The sequence below is a fragment of the Seriola dumerili genome, unplaced genomic scaffold (assembly GCF_002260705.1).
Source record: "Seriola dumerili isolate Sdu_G_001 unplaced genomic scaffold, Sdu_1.0 BDQW01000219.1, whole genome shotgun sequence".
Taxonomy (NCBI): Eukaryota; Metazoa; Chordata; class Actinopteri; order Carangiformes; family Carangidae; genus Seriola; species Seriola dumerili.
Window position 1 is genome coordinate 7,496,635 of NW_019174474.1, and position 25,633 is coordinate 7,522,267.

General features: G+C 42.1%; 1 protein-coding gene across 1 annotated transcript in view; it reads left to right on the forward strand.

Moving 5' to 3' along the window:
• The first annotated feature begins 4,887 nt into the window (after nt 1-4,887).
• Nucleotides 4,888-25,633, forward strand: part of LOC111228634 (39S ribosomal protein L23, mitochondrial-like) — a 34,336-nt gene continuing 13,590 nt past the window's right edge. Inside the window, exons 1-4 of the mRNA XM_022754627.1 lie at nt 4,888-4,986; nt 6,344-6,466; nt 15,325-15,407; nt 20,220-20,293. Of these exons, the coding sequence (XP_022610348.1) occupies nt 4,967-4,986; nt 6,344-6,466; nt 15,325-15,407; nt 20,220-20,293 (300 nt within the window). The 5' untranslated portion in view covers nt 4,888-4,966. The remainder of the gene's footprint in view (nt 4,987-6,343; nt 6,467-15,324; nt 15,408-20,219; nt 20,294-25,633) is intronic.

Genomic DNA, 25,633 nt, shown 5'->3' on the forward strand with positions numbered 1-25,633 from the left:
GGAGTAAGGCATCACCAAAGACAGTAAGATTCATCGCCTGGGAACCAAGAATGTCATTTTGTATCAATCCATCTAGTAGATGTTGAGGTACTGTATTACACCACAAAAGTGAAAACGTCACAGCTGGTGGCTCTAGATGAAAAGTCAGGCTATCAACAAGGCCTCTGGGACCTATAAACTCTGTCTGTAGCAAATCTCATAGCAATCAAACCAATAGTTGCTGACATATTTCAATCTGGACCGACCAACAAACAGACATTGCACAGAGCCATGCCACCATTGAGGCTAAAAACATGAGTATAGATCAACTCTGATAGATTATAAGCAACTGAAGCCCACAGTCATGTATCTATCAACCATCTGCTACAGATTGTCAGCGGGGGATGAGAATATTTTAAAAACTGCTGCCAAAAATGATAATTGGCTCCCCCGACACAGTCCTTCCTCATCCCTGACTGTGGTACAGTACACACATAACATGCTGTAGTCCTATCCTACTGTCCTACTGTAGAAGCCTCGCCTGTGGAGGCTGGATCTAAAGGTTTCTCATTTATTGCTCTCTCTGTCTTCCATCATATTCTTGTACCTGCTTTCCATTCACTAGTGTGTGCAATAAGGTAAGGTGCTAGTGCTGCTGGTCATACAGTTTCTGGATTAGGTGCACATATTGTATAAAACTCAAGTCATTATTACATATTTTAGGGAAGCAAGTCTTTGGGGAGATGGTTCAAGGCATCAAGATGGGCCATTCTTCATGGAAGACTGAAGTGGCTTCAGAGAGAAGCACTAAAACAGCGGGTCCCTTTATATGCAAAACTATTCACTTCAACTGACAAACTTTTCCATCTTCACGTCTGGATCTTCAATTTACTGTTTCCTTTTTTTTCTTCTCCAGGATATTCAATACCGACAACTTCTCCTCCGACTGCCTGAGAGTCGGAGGGGGAAAGTTTCCATGCAGCCCCAGTGCTTGCTCTTGGCGGGACAATCCCGCTGTAGACTGAACTGTTTCCGTCTATGCACCTCTGCTGTTAGAGCATTCCCTCCTCCTCCCATACTTTCTTCCTTTTTGTACTGTCACACAAACAGCCACTTTCCACTGCCCCAGACCTGAACCTTCATTCCAGTTCTCTCTAACTCTCTCTCGCTCTCTCTTTCTCTCTCTCTCACACACACACACACACACACACACACACACACACACACACACACACACACACACACACACACACACACACACACACACACACACACACAAGTGGTGCAAGTTCAATCTCATTAAATTGTAAATATACCGTGGGCATTACTGATTGTCTGAATTAAAATGATTAATAATAACTGATTACTGATGGAGTGTATGTCACACGTTAAGTACTGCAGCAATAAAGGCTAAGCAGCTAAGTGGCCGAGCCGTTAACCAGAATATGACTTCTGCAGAACTGAAACTTTCATTTCCACAAAGAGCAAATTTAAAAATTTTGAAAAACAACAAAACCTCATTAATCAGGTTTATATTCTTATGGCAACCAGTGAAATTAGACAATATAGTTGACTTTTATTTTCCATCAAAGAGCCCAACTGTGTGCATTAAAAAACAGGCTTGAATCACATCTATAAATGGCAGAGTTGGACAACAGTGTGAGACCGGACCTTTGGCTGAAGGTTGCATCGGTTCATGTTGCTGGCCCCCTCCGCTCCCCCTAGACCTGGCTTGGTCTGCACTGGCTGGAGCATTGCTAAACATTGGCACCCTGACTGAGGTAATGAGTGCAGCTACTGCTGCTGCACCCAGGGCTAGCTCCAGGTGCTAGGCCAAGGGAGAAAGAAGGGCCATAAGAATGCGGAAATCAACCTTACGCATTACACATTACACATTTACAGACATGTACAAAGTCAGAGCCGGATGAACAAGTGAGCGGGCCCCAGGGCAAAAATGTGAGCTGTGGGCCCCTATTGAGTCCCCTAATTCCCCCAGCTTAGTCTGTTTTTAAGTTAATTAGGACTGCAACTAACAATTATTTTAATTCGATTAATCTGGTGATTTTCTCAATTAATCAATTAATCAGTTATTCTATAAAATGTCAAAAAATTATGACAAATGTCCTTCCCAGTTTCTCAGAGCCTAAAGCCACGACCGGACTAAAAGAGGTTGATACCAATGTTCGGTCCAGATTATCTGGTGATGTGAAGGGGGTCCCAGATCCAGTTTACAACATGAGTTACAATTGAGAGGATTACGATTATTATTATGTCTGTTACAGATAGTAAAACTGATCTCACTTCCAGTGATTTTAATAATACCCTGTGGCGTGTGATGTACCATTATTTTCAAATCTGTTTCAGATTAGAGAGAGGAACATCTGTGAAGTTCCTCTTTCTGTGCACAGTGCAACCTTATTTCAAAATTAGGGGCGGGTGAAGGGACAGCTATGGCATGACGTGATGATGGAGGCCTAGATTCTATCTCAACAACAACCATATGAAACAGAGACAATCAGGAAATCTTCATATTTGAGAGGCTGATAACAGCAATGTGTTGGCATTTAAGTTTGAAAAATGCCAAACAATTAATCACTTATCAAAATAGTTGTCAATTATGTTCCTGTTGATCAACTGATCGCTTAATCGACTAATCATTGCAGCAATAAAGTTTATCAAATGCTAATTTATTTAAGAATGTTCACCACGTGAGCATAATATCAACTAGAATATTAAAGTTACTGAAATTAGATTTACACAAAAGGCACTTCTACTAGCCAGGATCTAAGGAGTAGGTAAAAATGCAGGAGTTGGCATGCACCAGTAGCCTAGGGGTTTAAAACATCCACAATGAACCACAACATCACTGATCCAAACCCAGTCAGGCTTGTTGCTTGTTGGAGTGCATTAAGGCCATTTTCATTACATATTATTATAATTCAAATTACCATATACTTATTGGTGCTTAGTCAGCACCATGATTTATCTGGTTGATAATCAAGCCATGTCGCAAATTCTCACCATCACACCATCTTGGTACAAATGCACAAATGTGCAGCAGCTGCAGCGTGGACAACTTGCACAACATGGTCTGTACTCTAATAAGCACTCTATATATATTAACTCATAGAATTTAGAGCAGGGAAGGGAATTCAATTTAACTTAATAATTAATTTATTGATAAGTCTAATGTTTTAATGTGTAATATGCAGCAGCCAGTACAGTATATGTTTTGAAAGTAACCTTCCAACCCCTGCCTCACCACCTTTATGAATCTCCAGTACTCTCTCATATCAGCTGTCAGATCAAGCAGTTCCAAAGCAATAAACAAGTAAACAACCAATGAACTCACAGCAGCAAACATTTCTTTTTCTCAAGGCAAAAAACTCAACTGGAAAACTGCAGAGATGGCAGGACATTCTGATATAGTGTGACAAATACCTGTGCCAACTGGCGAACATTACAACAACTGCATAATAATCAAATGCCTAACTGCCCTCCAGCACCATCCACACACACACACACACACACACACACACACCCACACACACACACACACACCCACACACACACACACACACCCACACACACACACACACACCCACACACACACACACACACCCACACACACACACACACACCCACACACACACACACACACCCACGCGCGCGCGCGCTCCATGGCATCTTAACTGATGGAAACTTCCCTCCCAGGCATAGTGTAGGCTGTCAGTGTGGTCCATTTCCTGCCAGGTCTGAACCAGCTGAGCCAGGGACTTATGTTCCACTCTAGGGGCCTTCAATCATTCTTGCCCCCCCCCAGCTGGGTGTGAGGTCAGATGCTGGGGCACAGGGTCTGAGAGAGCGATGGAACAAGGTCTCCCTCTGCTGCTGCCTCATCATTTGTGCCCTGAGAAAATACTCACAGCAATGACAGTTCCAAAATGGAAACCCATTCTTAAAACGAATACGAGCTCTGCTGTTATCCAAGAATAATATTAAAGCAGCTGCTTCAAAACATTTATTTATAGAAAAATTAGAAGGGATTTTAATGATTTTCTGATCCATAACTGACAAGTGTCAGTTGCATAATGAAGCACTGATATAATTTCATTATCACTAGCCTATCTAAATGTCTATTTATGGATATCTTCCTCTCCATCTGTCCACATGTAATAAATGCAGTAAGCAAGCATGTGCAATTTTAGGTTTTCTTTTAATATATTGTGTATATACATATGCATAAAACACATTTTGCACTTGTGCTCATGTCAAATTGCAGATTAATACAGTATTCATAAAATATCTAACCCTAACCCATAAAATGTGAGATTTCATCTAGGGGTCCACTAAACATGCACCACAAACTACCTTGACCAATTTTGAAAAATGAATAGTGGAGGAATTAATAGTTTCGGAGAACATTCAGCAGATTTAGTTGATTGGTATTGGATGAACTCATCAGCACAGCATTGTAAACATTTTCAATTAATAACAAAACACCTTCTCATTGGGGTATTATTACCACTAACTGCTTTTTGTGTGTATAGTGGTGGGTTTGAATCGATCATGTGAATAAGTAATGAGAAAAGACCACAAAAGCCAACATGTTTTGATTTAATGCTCAATATTACTCCATTTCTAACTAGTAATCTATACGCCTTTATAGTTAAATGTTGTCCGATTTTAAAGACACCTTTGCCATCTTGCAATAGATAAATCTAATCAATTTTTTTTTGAAGAGATAGAGAGTATTTATAAGAGATAGTCTCTTATAAGTACCTAGAGAGCACCTGGATACTTCAGTTCTGAGCTACAGACTACTATGAACTTTACTTCAAGGGCACGGAGTAAAAACTAGAGCGCATGCGCACCAGCGATTGTCCCGGAAGTACATCCATACACGTGTAGCATTTGACAACCTTGAAAAGACTACAAAACAGATATTTAGCTGTTAGCTTATGTCTGACAACAGACCGTTCCCGCGATGCCAGTAACAAGACTGCTGTAAGTACCACTGTTCACCACTGTTGTCTCCTCATGTGTAGTTTTGAATACGCGTAAGAACACGTTAACTACAGATTAAGTCTTTGCTGGTCACCTTTTCTGGTAGTTTGGTAAGCTAGCAAAACTCAGCTAGCGTTAGCATCTCCCAGTCTCAGTCCTTCCATCTCTCCTATGTGTCTGAATGTAGCAGTTATTGTAGCACATGTTGTTTTCAGTTATATCACACACGGTCGGTGCGTGTTGAGCAGTGACTTATGTGCTTACTATGAAACATAACCGACGTTACGCGGCAGGAATCTAGCCAACGTTGGCAGGCTATGCTAAAAACAACCTGCCGTTGATATACAGTGATATACTGCTCGAATCGGTTTACAGTAACTAGATTCATTTCCATCACACTCAGTTCGTAATGAAGTCTGTCTCACCTGTGTCTAGTTATACTCATTAGTTACACTCACATGTTGCTGCGTCGAATGTTGCACAGACTGTGAAGCCATTATCAGGCTAATTTATATAAATAAATTTCATCTGATTGCCTGAGTCCACAGAAAATTCAGCAATGCTTGATATCGGGATTTAAATTTTTCATATGTTGAAAATAAATGTCTGGTTTGATCATGTGTCTATGTATGTATGCCAATATTTGTTCCTCTATGTCAAGGGCTAATTTCCTTTTACTGGTTGTCAGGTGCAACACCGGGGTGAAGAGTAATTCCAGTGTCTTGTGACTTTTTGTGGTTATGGCCATCATTTCTTTTGGCGGTGACAATATTATACTCAACAAATGAATTCCTTGTATCTGGGAACATTGCAGCATCTCTACAGTAAAGTCTGCAAAAAACAAAAGCAGTTCAATCACTTTATTTGGAGGTAAAATTGAAAGTAGGTGCAGCTGTAATGTTGCAAACTGTCCATTGTAGTTACAGGAAAACTATGTGCAGGCAGGTTTATCCAGTAGCTTTCAGTGAAAAAGCACAGATAAAGTCACTGTACACTTCCTGCCCAGCACCAAACACAGACAGGCACAGTTTGTCTGCAAGCTGGTGAACATGTAGCAAAAGAGTTAGATATTTCCATACAGCTGGAACAGCAGAGGTTACATCAAGACACAGAGTGTAGTTTGTGTGACCACATCCTGTGGGTTTTCAGATCTTTTTTTAAATCTCTGCTTTTATAAACTCTTGACAACAATCGGCGTTGGCAAACTAAAATTGCACTACGCAGTTCTACACAATTACTTACAATTCTATGTGATTATAGCTCTAAAGTCTTACCAGTTGTTAGTGTCTTTGTAGGATTTACTACAGGATATCTGGGAATGAAACAGTAGATAATAAGTGTGTGCTTGTCCTATCAGATACCCGCTCTACCAGCTTGGCAACCCCCAGCTGAGGATCTTCAGACCCAACTGGTTCCTGACCCTGGTGAGGCCGGGAAAAGAGCAGCCTCCCGACACTGCCCAGTTTCGCATCCCAATGGAGTAAGTTTTTTTCTTACACATCTTCATTTTCAGTTGATCGACTACTCAGTCAATTAAGTTATTGGTTCAGCATAAGTTGTGCTAACATTAGAGCCACATTAGCAGCATCAAGGGGGGGGTAGGGAGGGTAGTTAATTTCTGTTATGCTGTTCATCATATATTTCAGGCTCACAGGGGTGGAGTGGATAGGGTGAGGTGTAGTGGCTGAATGAGTCATTCCAACCCTATTTGATGTATAATAGCTTTTGGGAGTCAAATTCTTATGTGATGTGGACAATATGTATGTTCAAACATCCATTTCCTTAGATTATTACACCATCTTCAGGTAGGTGCATTGTACTACATGTTGTGATGCCACCAAAAACCTACCACTGTACTATGTGAAGGCATTTAATGAGTGTCTGTGCTGAATCGAACTGTCACCTAATGCCTACTTTTGACACCTCTGTACTGTTCAACAACTTCTTTCACAAACATTAATCAAATAATTTTTTAGATCATATTAGTCATTCACTAGTGTGTTGCTTGTTTGTTACATATTTTTATTACCCCACTACAAGTTTAATGAAATGGAAATACATGGCACACATAAGATTTATGTGTTGATGTACATGTACAGAAGAGCAAGTAAATAATGTCATCTCATCATTTGATTAATGCCTAATTCCACTTTATTTGAATGTCTTTTTACTTTGCCATAGAAATTCACTTGCAAAGTCTACTATCGGCTTCTAATAACCTCTGCCTTTAATTTTCAGAGTTCTGACATACCAACATACTATGCTATTAATTATTACCAATTACTAATGTGAAATCTGATCTGATGCATATGCTCTAAAGAAATTTTCTGTTCATGGATGATTGTATTTACCGTTTGTCACAATATCGCTCTCCACTTGTAGTTTCAGCAGGTTGTATGTTAATTTTCACACAGGCCTGAAACCAGACCTTGTGATTGAAGAATAGCATCCTGGTGACTATACCAATTCTTTCAGTCGAACCTACAGTTTTTTTTTTTTAAGAATGAAAATATAGCGAGCTCATGCCCTGTATAGGGTGTAAATTTGACTATTATGACACTATGAAATCAGTTACTATATCTGGCATCAAAGTTATTGTAGGTTATTTTTGTGAGACTACAATAGTCGTTTAGTATCAATCAGATCTATTATACAGTGAACATATGTTTCATGTTTTAGGGTGCAATAATTAGTTTTTATTGGCAATGAAGCAGTCTTGCTGGAGCAGTAATGAGCAGCTGGAGTTGAGCATCATGGCCACCAGATGGTGTTACAGCCTCAAGAACAGAAATATGAGGCTGTCAGTCCTCAATAGTATAGACTGTTCTTACCATCTTATGGCTGTCTTTAATGACTTCATTTGCAATGATGACTTGTAAATGGCCGACATGGGCAGCGGGGTGGGAGGTAAGATCAAAAGTGCTTTTGTGTGGCGCTGCAGTGGAGGTTCAGGCTGCGTTGTAGACAGACAGACGTTAAACATTATTCACCTAGAGGGGCCAGTATTAATATCTAGACGCAAAATGTTTTTGATCATTCTGCAAAACTCATGTTCAATGGAGTAGGTTATATATAATACCACTTTACTGACTCCTAATTTTGTACATGAACACTCATACATATATATGTATAAACATACATATATGACTAATTAATTTGGTGGGTTTGGATGGTACGTATTCTGTCATAAAACTCAACAGGAGGTCCTAGCCAGTCAGCACTTACTAGTGATGAGCTGACTTTGACTACCTCCACGAGCCAAGGTCACTGAGGTTAGCAGTGTTCCTCAGGCGATGAGAGGCCCAGAGCCCACACTGGGTAGAAAAATTGAAGTTTGAGGCAGATCATCTGTGTGTCTCTGGTGGGGTTTAGACCATAATCGGTTCATCCAGGTGCCTGGCCTCCCACTCTGATTCTTGCCTCTTCTCTGCCAAACTCCTAGGGTGCTTATGTAATTGTGTGTGTGTGTGTGTGTGTGCGCGCACACTTGTCAGTGTGGGTGAGTCAGTTTGTGAGAATGGTGTGTGTCTTTGTGTATATATGCACAAAAGTGGGTAAGTGCAGGGTGCGTGTGTGTTTATAAGGGTGTGTAAGGTTTTTTTTTCTTGCAGTCTTTGATGCCTGGGAGAGGTGCATGGCTGACTGATATACTGCTGGGGCCTCAGTGTGCGCTTGAAACACTGTTATGTTTTACTTTTCATACACACAATTTAGTAAATGGACACACGTGGAGAGACAGTGACACACACTAAATATCACTCCCACTCCCAGCTTATTGATGAGTCTGAGTCATTACGGCAGTGAAAGCTGTTGTAGTTATGACTCTCGAGGGTAGGCGGTGATAGCGTGGGTAAGTTGTAGTTTCGAGCAGCTGTTAATGAGAAGTGGTAATGTTGGCGTTCTCAGGGCAATAACACAACGTGGCCTTTATCTCAGTGACACCTGGGAGTAGATATCCATGGTTGTCTGGTTCTCTTTTGCTTTTGTCTAGTTTTGTTGCTCGTTTGCTTTATCACTTCTTTGCTATCACCTGCACACGTTTTTCTCTGTCCTCTCCCTTTGTTCCACCCCGGGTTCTGCTGTTTCTTGTGCTTTTTGTAAACACTTTTCAACGCATCCAAAACCAATCCCTTTTTGGCACTTGCTGTTTGACACACCTGTGCTGTTTTCTCTCATAATTCTCTTTCTACCTGCTGGAAGGAAGTATTTGTTTGTCTTTTTGATTGTTCTCAAACCTTTTGTACTATGTTAGTATTTCCTCTCTGCTCTAGAAGGAACATCATCAAATTTCTTGGTTTACACACCCACACCCACACACACACACACACACACACACACACGCCTCCTGTACCCCACCTGGCATGGCTAAAGGCCAGCACTGACACACACATAAACACACACACATACACACAAAGAAAAGAACACAACACTGAACGTTGTGTTCACTTTACTACTCAGTCACATCTCATGCGACTCTCCTGTCTAATAACTATGAAACCAGACCATGCTGCGGTTTTTCACTGTAAGCTCACATTGTGTTCACTTTTACAACTGTACATTACCTGGTGGATCAAACAATTTCATGAGTGCCAGGGCAGTCACTCTGTTTCTGTTCCACTTCATAAACAGATGGCTCAAGTTGGAAAGCGGGTCATTTTTCACGCTAATTAACTTCAGTTTATGTCATAGGAAGTAATTTAGCGAGCCAGTAGAGGAGTATAACGAACTGTCGAGTCTTTACTGACCTGTCTCTCTGTAAGGAGTTTGGTGACTCCTGGTGACCTGGTCTTTGATCTATTTCTGTTCTATTGTCAGACCCAAACCCGGACAATAAATCTAATCCTTCACACGCTGCTCTTATACTCTCAACTTCTCAACTGTCTCTTCTCTCCTGAAGTCTCAGGTTCCTCAATGGCTTTGCCTCTAAACAAAGTCTGCTATTATGATCTTGATACTTAGTGTTGAGCAACTTCTGTGCATGTATTGTCTGTGTAGATGGGAGGGTTAAAGAAGTGAGTGTGCGTATCTCAACCCAAACCTGACAATGGGGCAGCCTGACAATGAGGAGCGGCTTTCTTTTGCCTTTCATCTGCGCAGAAAACAACTCTCCTGTTTCGTTCTCACCACTAAGCCGCTCTGACACAATGTACTTTGATGTTGTGTGTATGCATGCATGTGTGTGTGTATGGACTTTTTGGTGTACCTTGGATGTTTACCCTACAGTGTGTTAATAAAGGTTGCACATAAGATGAAGTCTGAGAGGCTTATTCGAACACACAGCATTACATATCAGAGGGACAGTTCAGCTGCCTGTTACTGCGGATTGCTCTCTTTGAGCCCAAGTAAATTTGTCCTGTCTTTCAGTCACTAATCAAAAAAGTACCCTGTTCCTCTAATTCATTTTTCCTGTGTTTGGCATGTATGTCTACTTGTACCATTATATAATTTGGCAGTATTAGCTGATGCAATTCAGACAGCGAATTCTGTAATAAAAAAACAAATTAACATCTGTGTCAGCTTTAATAGGGTTTTGGCAGTCAACAATTTTTTAATGAGTTTTCAGGGCAACATAAAGCAACATTCATCCATGAAAAAGAGTCCAGATAGTTTTTGATGATGTGCTGAAGGAGTGAGGTTCCTCCAAAGTGCAGTAAGTGCCTGTCGTCTGCAACTCTGCACCACCCCTCTGTTTGACTGCATCCTCTTCTTCTCCTGTCTTGTAATACTTAAAGTTGATCTGCCAACCAAAAAGGCACCATAAAAAGCCCAAATGTACATGCAGCCCAGTTTCTATCAAACAGGGAGTAACATTAAAAGCCTTCCAGTGGTTTGCCAAGTCAAGTTACTAAAACAAGCAACCTTTCCAAGGAGGATTCATGGTAGCCACAAGAAGCATTATGGTCACTGAATCTTTCACATACAAAGTAATGTTCATCTTAAAAAAAGAGGGATATGGCAGCAGGAGCACCCTTGTTCTTTGGATCAAATCTTGTTGTAGCGATTACAAATTTACGACTGTGGCACAGCATTCAGTTTTACAAAGGAGCACAAATGCCATTATCTCAACATGACTCACTGCAATGACCTCTAATCTGAGAGGGACAGAGACAGAGAGAAACAGAGGGCCAAAAATTGAGCCCTGGGGTACTCCATATTTCATATCAGAGATACCCGTGTGGGGTACATCTCATTATTAGATGTCCTGCATGGGACCAGAGACAATCTTATCTGTCACTTCGTCTAAAGCTGGATCAGTCATAGCGGTGTGATATGGAATATAGGATGGTGATATGGGTCTATGGAAAGTAGCTAAGGTTTGTCCCAAAAGTTGATAGATTTGTTGCCAGGTGCTTTTTGGGGGAAAAAAAACAGGTTGCTAAAGAGGTCTGAAAGGTCGCTAAATCTGGTGTCAAAGTGTCTAGGTTGGCAACACTGGAAAGGCTAAGCTCCTGTCGGTGTACCAGTCAAGTCAAGGCAGTAGTAATAGATCCATCCAATCGATCACTATCGCTGTACCCAATCCAGTTTTTAGACTGAGGAAGGACCACCTACCTAATTTACATACAGCCACAGAAATTAATAAATGAATGTAGAAATATAATTAAATGTATAAGTAAATAAATGTAGAAATTAATACATAAATACATCTAGAAATGCAAAATGAATAAATAAGAATGAATATTTTATATGACTATTATATGTAAAAAAATGTTGTCCTTTTTATAAGAGCGGTATTCACAACTCTCCATTGACTTCCCAGTGCATGTGATAGTTAGTGAATCCAGCATGTTATGGTGCAAATTCTGTTGACGGCTTTCTAATACGGCAAGAGTCCTGATTGCTTTTTTTTTTCTTAACTATATTTTTCTTGGTATTTGAGATGGACAGGAAACATGGAGAAAGAGGTGGGTGATGAAATGCAAAAAAGGTCCTCAGCTGGTGTACGCATCTTAGACAACTAGGATGTCAATTTATTTTTTTCATCAGCATTAGTTATAAAGAGAGTTTTTGGCATCTGCAAACATTATTCTGCGAAAAACCCATATCCGCTTAGTGTCTCAGTCAATATTTGTTGTGTATTATTTGTCTCTGAAAATCATTGAGTGGGTGGCAAAGACATCCTTTATATACAACAGCAGCACTACCCATTCCCCTGGCAGAGGTTCTTTTAGCACCAGCACATTAATAGTGGCTTGCAGTAGTGTCTGAGCTCTCAGAATTCATTCACTGTCCTTATTATCAAACACTGTCAAAGCTGCCTCTGTCCTGTCTTGCACTTTTCCAACTGTGCCCTTTCACCTACTTCTCTCATATGCTTTTGGAGCACAGGTGTAAATGGACCGCCTTAAACTACTGGAACTGATACTCACAATCTTCTTGGCTCAGTGCGTGTTAGCCCACATTTGAGAATAGTGCATATTCAGGAGCATGTGGGCCCATTGCAGAGGAGGTCTTGCATTTGAAAACAATTGACAGAGTTGTGCGGATAAATCTGCAGATTGACGAATTTGCTCTATTGTCACACACACACAACTATGTCACAGCGGGAACAACAAAGGCATCAAGTATACCCTTTTTCTTCATCCATGCCTGTATCCCTTCAGAGACCTGTTTCTTTTAGTACCACTTGATATCAGATTTGGGTGTTATATCTCCCATGTACACCTCCCCCTGAACAATACAGAACAATATAACTTTTTTAATTGTTTTCTAACAATGATGCCAGCGTGCCTGTTTTTAAACCTGCTCGGCAACAACCGGCCATAATTGAAACTAATCCATCATCTGCGTCATTTGATGCCCTTCTAGGTTTTGTGTTTAGAGTTCTTTCATCATCCTGGGCGAGGAATCTTTGTAGCATGTGTTTTTGCGTATAAATATATACCAGTTGCTGAGGAACGATTCCTTTAGCCTTGGCAGTTGTTGGAGACAGGTTTTCTTTCTTCCTGAGAGGCAGAAGTGTGAAAGGTTAGCTTGTGGAGTCAGATGGGTGTTTATACTGGGATGATGATCAGATGCTGCCTGCATCACTATTGGAGACACCACGCCCTTTGTCTAAGTTTAGCCTTGTTTATGTACACACTTAACTTGACATTTTCTCCTCAGCTTTCAGCCCAAGGCTTTCTCTTAGACTGGATTCCAGTTTGTAGCTGAGAGGGGAGTCATGTATTGACTCAGGTCAGAGAGAAAACAGCTGTCTAATGTAACTTCTGTTAATGTAGTGTACAGTATTTATGTGTGTGGATGTATTCTATTAGAGCTGCAGCCAAACATTTTATTAATCAATTAGTCAATTAACAGAAAATTGATCAGCACCCTTTTTGATGACTGACTAATCGTGATATAGAAAATAATCAGTAGATCAGTGGATAATGAAAATAATTTAGTTGCAGTCTCATATTCTATTAGTATATAATATATATCTATGAAGATGTATAAATTCATATGTATACACATGCTTTCTGTGTTATTTGATTTGTTTTTTTTTTTTGTTAGATTTTCCATTGACTTATTACTGTTATTGACAAATTCTAAGGTTGATACGTGTTCTTGGTTTTCTTCATTTAACATATATGTGTTTGTTCAGCCATAGTTAATACCTGTTCATTAAGCACATTTGTATTTGCATGGGCATCTTGTTCAGAGTACCAGACACAACTGCGCTTGCACATCCTTCATATATACTATCTGTATGTTTGTGGGCGCTGGATAATTGGAGTCGTAAAAGCAGGAGGGAATTAGAAAATGTTCTCCTCATTAATCAGGATCAGTGTTCCCTCTGCTAATGATCCAGAGGAGACCTTGCAGTCCCCAAGCCACTTTCCTCTCTTCCAGTTCCCCACTGCTGCTTTCTAGGAAAACCCGTCTCTCAGCGCAATAACTCTCTCTTTCTTCCTCTCTTGATCTCAAGTACCCCCGGTCACTCTGCTCCGCTTCACTGCCCTCTGGCACACACACTGTGAGACGGGGGTTTTGGGGGGGGAGGTGGGTGCAAATGGAGCAGAAAGGCGCATCTGCATGCCACATCTTAGGAAATACATCTCTCTCCTCTTGGCTGGGTAAAAGGAGAAAAAAAAGGCCTAAAGAAGCCTTAACAAGTTTGTTTACACCTTTCTTTACACAATGATGCAGACCCCCCTCCACCCCCACTCCAAGTGGACCTGGACCATTATTGCCTCTGAGAGAGAGTGATCTCAATGAGTGCTTAGTTCTCTCTTCTCTCAAAGGCAGCTGCCTGAAGTTGACGTTTTGTAGAAAAACCCAATCATACTCAAGAGTCACCACATCAAACCATCCTGCTTTCTGTAATGGTGGAATCAAATGTGGAAATAGTTACACAAGTATCGTAAATGTAAGCTAACCTCTCTCGATAAACACATCTTAGCAGGTCAAATGGAAGTGTTCTAGGTCTACATCAGTGTCAGCTTTGCCAAAATTTAGCCTATTATAGAGGAAAAGGCAATTGTTTGTACAGCATGGAAACATATATTACATCACTCTTTGGTACAAAGAGTCTTTGTATTCACAGATGGGATTTTCTCATGCAAATGTTTGCCTCACCTATTATTGTTACAACAGCTCAAGATATTGTGCTGTGTCCTCTGAAAAATAGAGAATATTACATTATCCTGTTCTATCAAAGAAACATATGAGGTGATTGAAGATGCCATATCCGAGGCACTCATGTCAGACCACAACGTCGCTATTAAGCACTTTGTCAGACGCATTTGGGAAGTGCTTTCTACCAAGCTAATCCAATTGGCTAGATTGATTAGCAGTTAAAAGCCTTTCTTCCTCTGGTAGGAGCAATCCGTTCCAAATGCTGCCCAGTGTGCTAGCTTTAGCTGGGCTGGCCCACCGGATCAGTTGGTGCCAGGCTCACTTCCTGTGTAGGGTTTCACCGGGTGCGATCAATACTTGCAGACAGCTAATTGGATGAACACTGACACTCACATTTCTCTTCTCTCCACTTTATGGTTCAGAGAATAAAAGCTGAATACGGGCTTATAGGGGAGTGTCCTGTCTGTTACAGTAGGTAATATAACAGCATAGTTTATGGGAATGCAGCGTGCAAATAGGCTGTATCATTTCTATGTCCATGTCAGTTAAGTGAATGTGGTGTTATTTCATAGCCAGTGATCCAGCATGTAACCCTGCAAGTGCTGGACTGTAACCTCAGACGACTCAGTTACAACCTCATACACATTCAAACCACGCCTTACCCCACACAAACGCTAACGCTGGATGCCTTACATAACCCCTGTTCTTCTCTCTCCCTTTTCTCCCTCTCTGTCTTTGTTTTTCTCTTCTCTATCTGTTCTGGACATGTCTGGACAGAATGACGAAGTACGACGTAAAGAACTACCTGGAGAAGATCTATAACGTCCCTGTGGGAGTGATCCGTACCAGGATACAGTATGGTGAGTGTCCCCAGTGCTTTGCACAAGCACATACAGTGAGCTAATAACATTTACAATTTACAGAACCAGACCAACAGTTGGTATTAACAGAAGCGTGAGCACTGGCTCATGCTCAAGGTCTTCACAGGTCCTAGTAACTGAGACCTGATCCAGGACTCGACTCAAAGCTGGATCCATATTATATTTAACTGAGTCAGGTAGGATCCCATTGCATCATCATCACAGAAAAATCAGGGTGTCTGCAGGGTCTTAAAAAGTATTAAAAGGTAATGCATCAATTTAGCAAAATTTAAGGCCCATAAAAAGTATTAAGTGTCTTACTCAGCATTTTACGAGGTATTAAATTTTGTAGCTATTTTTTTTTTTCAATGTGAATAGCCTATTTGTCTGAGTTTGAATGGTAAGTGTTCATGATTGTACTTATTTATATTTATTTATACTATATAGTGGCATCAAGTTGCACAGAGCAGATGAGATGAAACAATGATTATCTAGTCCCTCAGTCAAGTCAGTCAGATATTAATTTTGGTTCTGTGTGGCTTGAAGTGATAACTCCACACTGGGTGGGTGGAGCTGACATAAACAATAACCCTGAGGTCTCTGATATGGGTTGACTTCATTTCTATTTCTTGTATTGAATGTATTTTGCTTGTCACATCACTTTATGTATACTGAGTATGGGGAGCGTTTGAGAGTAAAAAAAAAAAGAAAAACCTACAATGCAGTCATTATTGCCTGTGTCACTCCCTTATGACAAGGAAGGCTAGGGGTGGATGAACATTACACATACCATGACTGTATATCTATGTAAAGACATCGAATCCATTCAAACTGTTGAGAAAGAGGGTGTGGTGTTCAAGCAGTGGTGAAACACTTGATTCATGGTATGCAAAACCAAACCACAAACATTTCTTCCAAATTAAAATCACAACAAATGGTGTGTACACACACACACACAAACACACACACACACACACACACACACACACACATACACACAAACAAACAATGTTAGTATGCTAAGCCCTTAACTTCCACCCACGCCTTCAACTTGCAACCATTTAGAATATAGTTATTATAGTTATATATATAGTTATTTTGATATCTTCATGGAGAAAATCGTAATGCAGTGAATAATTACTGTGCAATGCATTTACATGCAATACATATTGTGCTGTAATTTGATATGATACATTTCACATTGATATGATTATATCTGTGATACACAGGACTGCACACCACAGCCCAACATTGAAAATATACTGTGAAAAAGGTGTTAAGGTACAAGTATCAAACATTCACCATCTCTAGGCTTAAAATATGACTCTGAAAAGTTACAATAAATTCATATCACTACTCCTGCAGCATGATTCCCTATTGCTATCAATTTATGTGCTTAGTATGTTGCAAACACTCATCGTTTCACATAAATACAATTGTATTGCCATTATTATTGTCTTGGACAAATTTGACAAGTATCTGTTTATTTTTATAAACATTTATTGTTTATTTGGCTTTTAAAGTTCAGCCTCCAACAGGTTTTGATCAATGTTACAAAAAAAAACAAAAAAACACACAAAACACACAAAAAATAAAAGCCCAATATAAGAGTTTTTACTAATATTTTTGTTCAGATGAAAATAACATGGTCGTCACATTATGGTTATTTCCACTATAATCCTTAGATTTATCTCCATCCCAGTCGCCTTTTAACAGTTTTCAGCTTTGTAAATTCAATTTTGGTTCTGGTGTATGGAATTCACAGAAAGATGATTTTTGTTTTAGGAAGCATAAAGTCAGATTGATTCTGTTTTGGAGACTGTCAGCGGTGGTTAGCAGCGATTAGCAATTTCAGTTTGCAATATAGATGGTCTTCCCATTGACATGCAGCAGCGGGAGTGCTTTCCAGCGGCTAGTTGCGGTAGTGGTTAGCGTGCCTGGCTCTCTTTTCTCCCTAACACACACAGCTGCTTATCTGACAATCTGCTGCTGCAGCACTCCAGCCTCCAGCTGTCCCAGGACACCCCACGCTCCCTCCATACAAACACATACTATTCACTTACAAACTTGCAACTTCAGGGCCTTAAGTGCCCCATCCCCTCTTACACCCATCGCAACCTCAAATCCTCCCTCCTGCCCCCTCGTCAAGGATGATCACAGAGCCAAGAACAGTGTTATATCATTGACTTAATAATCCTCTTGGCTTTTTATGGGGGGAGGAAACGACTTAAGTTTGCACGGACTGATTTGAGGCCTCGCTACAAGTCTAGGAATTTGCAAGATCATGGAAGAAGAAAAGGAGGGGACATACGGGTGGCTACAAGTTGGAGAGACACTTAAAGAGAAGGCATAAGACCCCTCCATGCTGTGTCTGAAGGGCTACAAGGAGCCCCCTCTACCTCTGGAGGAGAGACTTGGAAGGAGACGTTAAGGGCGGGAGGAGGACAGAGGCGCCTAGCTTAGCCTAGCCTACAGTGTGGAGGACCCATTAACGCTGTTTATTAGGGTTGTGTCATTAAAAGTGAGGGGAAAAGGAAAGCCCCTCGGGAGGGTGGGTGTAAGGAAAGCAATGAGCGTTTGGGGGACAGAAGGGGATGTAGAAGAAAGGGCGGCTCAGGGCCCCTGGTGATCCCGAGGTGCGTCAGAGAAGGTATCCCTGCCTGCGTCAGGAGTTCCACTCCATTGGCAGCATAAAGACGGGAACAGGCAGAGAGGAGCGAGGGGCGCAAACGACCCTTTTTTCCCTCCATGGGCGGCAGGGTATTTTGGAAGGAGTTGCCATGGTTACCCCTCCGGCCTGGGATTTGTAACGTGATAGCTGGCTGCCAAACCGCAATCTCAAAGTGGGAGAAATTGTGCTTGCGTTTGCGACTGTTGTATGAAAGGTCTGTCTGTGTGTCTGTATGTGTTAGGAAAGGGCTACATGAAGTAAGAGAAACTTACTTTGTACCTTTTCAAGGTGTGTGTGTGTGTGTGTGTGTGTTTGTGTGTGAGTGTGCGCGCGCACGTTCGTGTGTGTGTGTGTGTGTGTGTGTGTGTGTGTGTGTGTGTGTGTGTGTGTGCGTGTGTGTGCGTGTGTGTGTGTGCGTCTTATGTGTTTTTTTGTTTATGGGCGGACAGGTCAGGGTCTTACCTTGCTGTTTCAAAGGTTGTAGCATTTATCTGTGGATTTCCTCAGCAACACACAGACACACACAGACACACACACACACACACACACACACACACACAGACACACACAGACACACACAGGCACACACAGGCACACGCACTTCGTTACCTCTGTCTCCCACCCACACAGGGGCCTCCAGTTAGCCAAGGGGGGCGTGGGGGGTGTTTTACAACCCTGCTCAGGGCTTTCCCTGAGCAGTGGGCTGCCTGGCTAGTGATAACTAGCTACATGTACCCCACACACACACACACACGCACACACACACACACACACAGACACACACAGACACACACAGACACACACAGACACACACAGACACACACAGACACACACAGACACACACAGACACACACAGACACACACAGACACACACAGACACACACAGACACACACAGACACACACAGACACACACAGACACACACAGACACACACAGACACACACAGACACACACAGACACACACAGACACACACACACACACACATACACACACGCACGCACACACACACACACGCACACACACACACAAATGACTCATTACAGTGGAATGTTTCCCTTGTTTTTCATGTCATAAACCGTTCCCATGGCAATGGCAGTTACTCAGAGGGCCTGTTGACTTGACCACCAGGGTCTCACTGAGATTAGAGTTCGAAAGCAGAGATGAACTGTTTGATGTTCTGGTCATTATCCGTCATTAAAATTGGAGTTTTGTTGTAATGTAAAGCTTTAGATACCTGTGTGAAGTGCCTAAAAGTTTAATAAGTATTAGCTTTTAATTTGTTTGAAGCCAAGCTTCTAGCCTTCCTCCACACACCCCCACAAATGCGCACACACACATGCACACATGCACTCAGCAGCTCCCTGAGTCCCCTGTCTTCCAGACTTGGAAAGGTCTGACAGGAGAGAGGATGATGTCATCATCATCTCCAGTTGGGGAAGAGGTTAACCTGCCTTGCATAGTCAACAACATCAGGCTCTGCTTAACCGCACATACACACAAAGTGTTCTCTGTTCTACAGGGAAATGAACAGAAATGTGTTGTCTGTTCTTTTGAGATTGGAATGAAACATAATGTGATAATTGCTGTGCAGGTTAATAGATGTCAGGATTGTGCTTTAGAAATTTCACCCATGGGTGGACGGTGTGGTTAAAATTTTCTATCACAGCAGTCACAAATGTGAAACTAAAAAGTACTTTTCATAAACAATTGTCTTGTTTTGTTCTACCATGCTGTTTACAGTGATGTTAAAAGTAGGAGAAAGTGCAAGTTTTAACATTTGATTTAATTTTCTTTATTAGTTGATCGACTGATTGAATCCTCAACTAATTGTTCTAGTTCTAATAATGACATGCAGTTCATTATAGCTGCTTATAGATGAAAATAAATCAATCAATCAAATGGGAATGTCTCTATTGTCTCTTTCTTTCTCAGTACAAGGAGAATAATAAAGTCTGTACCAGATGACATATTTTTATTATCTTGGTGGTATATCGTCATATTGCCCAACCCTACTGTCACCATATTCATGAATGTCGTCATCATCGTCATCATCACTCAGTCCCACTCTCTGCTTTCTTACAACCAGAATAGATGTTTTTTGCCAACAAATGCATCACCTGCTGTTCTTTGTGTTTCTCAGGCTCCAACAAGAAGAGGAATCACCTAAACCAGAGGGTTAAGCAGCCTGACTATAAAGTAGCCTACGTTCAGCTGGTGAGAAGACGCACACATATGCAGACACTCATCCTCCTACTCCCAGGATTTTCTAGTCGGTGTGTTGTTTGAGTAGCATTAGCTCATTGACTCCTGTGTAATACACAGTGGGAGGTGGAGACTCTCCACAATAACTTTCCCTAACACCCAGTCCACTGTGATTTTTTTTTTCTTATTGTGGGGGCTGCATTATTAAACACAACACCCAGGAGGAAAGGACATTTTTGGAGGCCTTGAGCCTTCAGCGTTTATGTAATGGGCTAATTTTGAAGGGTGTGGGGGGGGGGCTTGCTGGATAAGGCAGGTGAGATGGGCTGGTTTATGTTCCCCTGATAGAGCCCTAAGGGGCAGGCGTGTTTTGAAGGTGAGCTCTCAAACTCACTCTGACTCACATACACCCACACACACATACAGGTATGAACAGACACACAAATGACCATTAGTGTGCACACACACCAAGTAAAAATCAACATGCACTCTTGCTTTACCTGCCATTTCTCTCCTTATTCTCATGAGTTCACCTGTGAAGCGTGCACACACACACACACACACACACACACACACATACACACACACATGTATGTGGACACTCAAATCACACAACTCTACCTTGCATCTCTCTCCTGTGTGGTTCACACACTCTGGCTGCCCTCTTGAAAAAGCAGTAGCATGGGTTCTTGCAGGGCCCGAGGGATATTGAGATATGGTTATCATCTGGTACAGCTCTCCTTTCTGTGCATGTGCGTTGTGCCATAGATGGAATGTGAGCAATCATGTGCACTTAGTGTGTGCATGTTTGAAGAGTCACTCCTGATGGCGGCATGTCAGCCCAGACTCCCTTATTGCATCATGGCTATTTCCTTCACACCTGTGTTTTGAGGTGAGCTTTGGGTCAGGAAGGCCCATTCCCTGCACGTCTTGCCAATGTTTGAAGTCTGTTAGTCTTTGAAATCAAACAAACCTCCCTTCAAAATGTCAAAAAAGTCACTGTTTTAATGCGCCTTTGATGCAGATGTGAAAAGCAAGGGACCTTTGTTTTGTGCCTGCCGTTTTGATCTTGCCCAGATAAATCAACAGCGGTGTAGACGCTTGTTTACGCTGTGCCGCCCACCCGACGGGGAGCCATCAATCTTGAAACGGATGAATAATGAAAATTGTCTAAACACAACAATTTGAAAGAGGATACATAATTGAAGCAGCCATGAATCTTTTAAAGGGGAGACTTCCTCTTGTCTGCCCCCAAGGGAAGTGGCCTGTGATTTTGTGTACGTCTGGAATTCCCAGAAGAGTCGTTAGCGATTCTTCTTCTCACCAGACGCACACGGCGGTGATAGGTGTGAAGATGCAGAACAGCACACACAATCATTTGTGATGTGTGCATCATTCATGCATGTTGAGCCCTAGAGGACTGATGTTTTTCCTTGAGTGTCATTCGCTCTGTAGTTGTAATCACATCGTGGTTTTCTGAAGTCATGCTCATTTGATGGTGAACAGCGGGCAGAAATGCTGAGATGCAGGCTCTTTATGCTTAAAATGGCTTGATATAAAACCGAATATCCGGCCTATTTCTCTGGCAGGTTTTCGGAAAAACATGCTCTCTCTCAACTCCCTTTCCTACCTCACTCTCTCTTGTGTACACACACACACACATACACACACACTTGCACAACTCACACACACAGAGCCCCAGAAAACCCTCCTTTCTTTTGCAGGGGTGGGTAGAAAACAAGATTGTTCCTAATTGACTCCACATGTGGCAGGGTGTTCTGTGGGTCGATGCTCACACCGCGGTCCCCCCATTCTACCCTCATCCTTCCCTCTCCCCCTCTCTCCCCCTGCTCCCTCCATCAGCTAATATTGCAGCAGTAATACATTTGCGCTCTCTCTCTCTCTCTCTCTCTCTCTCTCTCTCTCTCTCTCTCTCTCATTCCTTACTCTTGGTTTGTGGTTGAGGGGAGGCCTCCCAATAGCGGGGTTCCGTGACGGCCATTTTCCTCAGGCTTAGGGGGGACCCCAGTATCGGGGGAAGAGATAGCGTCTGCATGTGTGAAATGTGCACTGTGTGTGGGAAAGTGTGTGTGTGTGTGTGTGTGTGTGTGTGTGTGTGTGTGAGGGGCGGCAAGGGGTGAGCAGGGGAGGTGAGTAAGGGCATGATGGAGTCATGCCAGAGCTGGGAGGTCCAGAGACGGGGCAAAGCGATCAGGGGGAGGGGGAAAAGACAGGGTGGTGGTGCTGGTGGTGGGGTGACAAAAACAGCAGTACAAAATGAAAAATCTTGAGTCTATCAAACTGCTTTTAGGTCTGGCTGCACTTTAATGGGGCTGGTGTGTTTAGAGTCAGACTGCTTTCATGCACCGCTAGGACTAGCTGAGGGCTAACTCTAGCCGCTACGCTCGGGGTAACACTTGTTTCCGATTTTCGCAGTCAACTCATACTGTTCCATCTATTCGATGCTGTAAAGGGCTGATGTTGGAAAATCCGATCCTGCACTGCACTATTTAACCTCTTGTAGACATGACTTCATATACAGTAGGTGTAATTAGATTTCTTGTCTGGTTCACTATACCTTTTGTGTAGAAACTTTTTCCTCAGGTTTTTTAAGAAAGGTTTTGGCACTGACTGATTAAGTCACAGCATCTTAATTAACAGGAAAGTCTGTAGCATTTTTGCAGCGAATCAATCCTCTCACAAAGTTGAATTGTTGAAAAGTCTGGTAGCGAAGAAGGCTTTTTTTTTTTTTTTTTTTTTTTTTTTTTTTTTTTTTTTACAGCCGGCCTTCAGGATGCATGTCAGACCCCGTGGTTTACCCTTATTAAATTCTCTTGGCCCATCTCACTGCTGAAGTGCAGTATGCCACCATTTCCAGTTAAACATTGCTTTCATTTGAAACCTTTGTAAACCCAATCTAGTGGTTTACATAAAAGAGAAAGCACTCCACTTCTGAAATTATAGTCATTTTTGAATGTTTTCCGTCATTGTTTGACAACATTATTGGCAGTCAAACTTTTCTGATAAAGTATTCTCTTCCTGGCTCGTAAATGAGAAGGCTGTGGTGAGTTTTGGGCTAAGGAGAAGTTATTTTCTCTCTTTTGGAGTGGCAGCTAGTTTGCAAGCAAGCATTGCTGGCTGGTGCCAGCTGCTGCACTTCAGTGGGCTGAGTGCTTAGTGCTCAGAATGCATGTTGAAAGCTCCTGGAGGGTGATGCTGTGAATATATGAATGGGATGTCTAACTGGTCTCAGCATTTCTGAATGATCCAGTTTAGTGCCACATTGTGCTGTAAATGGCAAATGGATGCTGCAGAGGTGAAAATGACTAATCTGTAGATTGTCTACAGCTTATTGATCATTTGACAACATGTAGTATTTTCACATTACAGGATTTTCCAACATTTTATTTGCAGTTCTGTGGTTGTACCTCCTTTTGTGTTAAAGGGAAGAGTTTTACAAAAAATGTTGAAAATTACATTAGGAACCTATTCTTAACTTCTTATTGAACAGGTGAGGTTGTCATGTTATTGAAAATCTCTGACTGTCTGTGTAACGGAAGGAATCTCAGACATTTTCCTGAAGTTGTTTTCAGAGGAGCTCAGAAGGGAGGAGCAGCAGTTTGTGTTCTTTGCGTGTTCGGCACCACGTGGCACGTCCAGCCACCTGTGGGATGCTTACAACCATTTAGCATAAGAATCCACATGAGTTAACTGTTGTTTGACAGTCAGTACACACCTAATAAAATCACGCAGAGATTAGAAGTCCATGTGCATCAACAGTCATCTGGGCTGGAGACTTCAAGCATCATCGTAAGTCCGTGTATTTGTGGGGTGTGGTAGCACAAATCCTGCACAAGCTCCATTCAACAGTTTATCTGTAGACAAAAGCTCACTTCATACAGTCTGAGCAGAGTCTGCATAAGGGCGAAAGTAGTGAAAGTAGATGATGAATGAGAAATTTGCAGCAGATGGGAGAGCAGGCACACAGATGGTCCAAGGTGTTGTCACGATACCGACCTTTAGTTGTCATGAAGTGAGCAGCTAGTTTTGTTTACACATAAACCAGTGATGTCATTGTTTTGATCTTAGTCATTTCTTAACATTGGAGGAGCGTAGTCGCATGTACACATATTTAAAATGAAATTACTGATTAGTAGTTCAGTGTGGTCATGTATTCTTATACATTTGAAGTTATGTTTGCTTCCCTAGTATACAAACTTAAACCCTAAAAGTGATCATTTTCCTAACGAGGTCTGAAAAATGGTTATCTTGTCTTTTTAAATGTTCTATTCTTGTGGGGATATTTGCACATATTAAAAGCAGATCTCTATCACACACAAAAATGGTTCTTTTAGCCACAACTAGGTCTGTACTATTGTTTATGTGCTTGGTGGCTGAGATTTCATGAAAGTAGTAAAAAAGGTGTCAAGGTTTCTCTCCAGGGCCCTGGTCACTGACAGCAGTACAGCAAACCAGATGCACCAGTCAGATTGCCCCAAAGCAATGTCCTGACCCGACGACCACAGAACAAAACAAGATACGGGGTTGGAGCAACAGTTGTACAATAAGTGGTAGCTTCATTCAAATTGCTCATTTCCCGTGTTTCTTTCTGTCGCTTTCTCCACCCCCGCTCGATCCACGGGGAAGACATCGCTCGAAGTGAAAGAACAGGGAGTGAGCGTGGGAGCGAGGGAGAGAGAGAGAGAGAGAGAGAGACAAACAAACAGAGGGAGAGACTGAGTGGCAAACATCGAGCAGTTGTGACACAGCTGAAAAGGGGTGAGAGAGAAAGGAACAGCTGTATTGAGAGTGATTATGAGAGGGAAGCTGTGGCCAAGTCTCGCTCTCCTCTCTGTTTGACTGACACTAGATGGCAACGTTTTGCTGTTCAGCTTCTCCCACTAGCCTCCCTTTATATCCTATCTGTTCTTGACTCCTTGTTGCTTAACAATAGACCCTCTGGGGTTGTGTGTATATGTGTGACTGTGTGTTTCTGGCTCGGCCAAGGGGTTGTGGTGGAGAGGGGTACAGGATGGGGGGGCTGCAAACCCCCGTGACCCCCCGCCTCTTCCTCTTGTTCCTGTTCTCCGCTCTGAGCGAAGCCCCGGCTCTCTGGAGCTGGAGGTGCTGAATCAGGCGGTCAGGCCGAGAGGGAAATCTTGCTTATCTGTGTGGAATTTTATTATTTTCAACTATTTGGATCATGATGGCTCCTGCTCTCCTTCCCTCCCTCTTCCTCCTTTTCACCTTGTCACGCAAACACAGGCTTTCCTTACACAGCCTTGTCTGTCTGTCTGCCGCTCTGTTTCCTTCCCTTCCCTCTGCTGCCTCACCCTTGCTTATCACACCAAT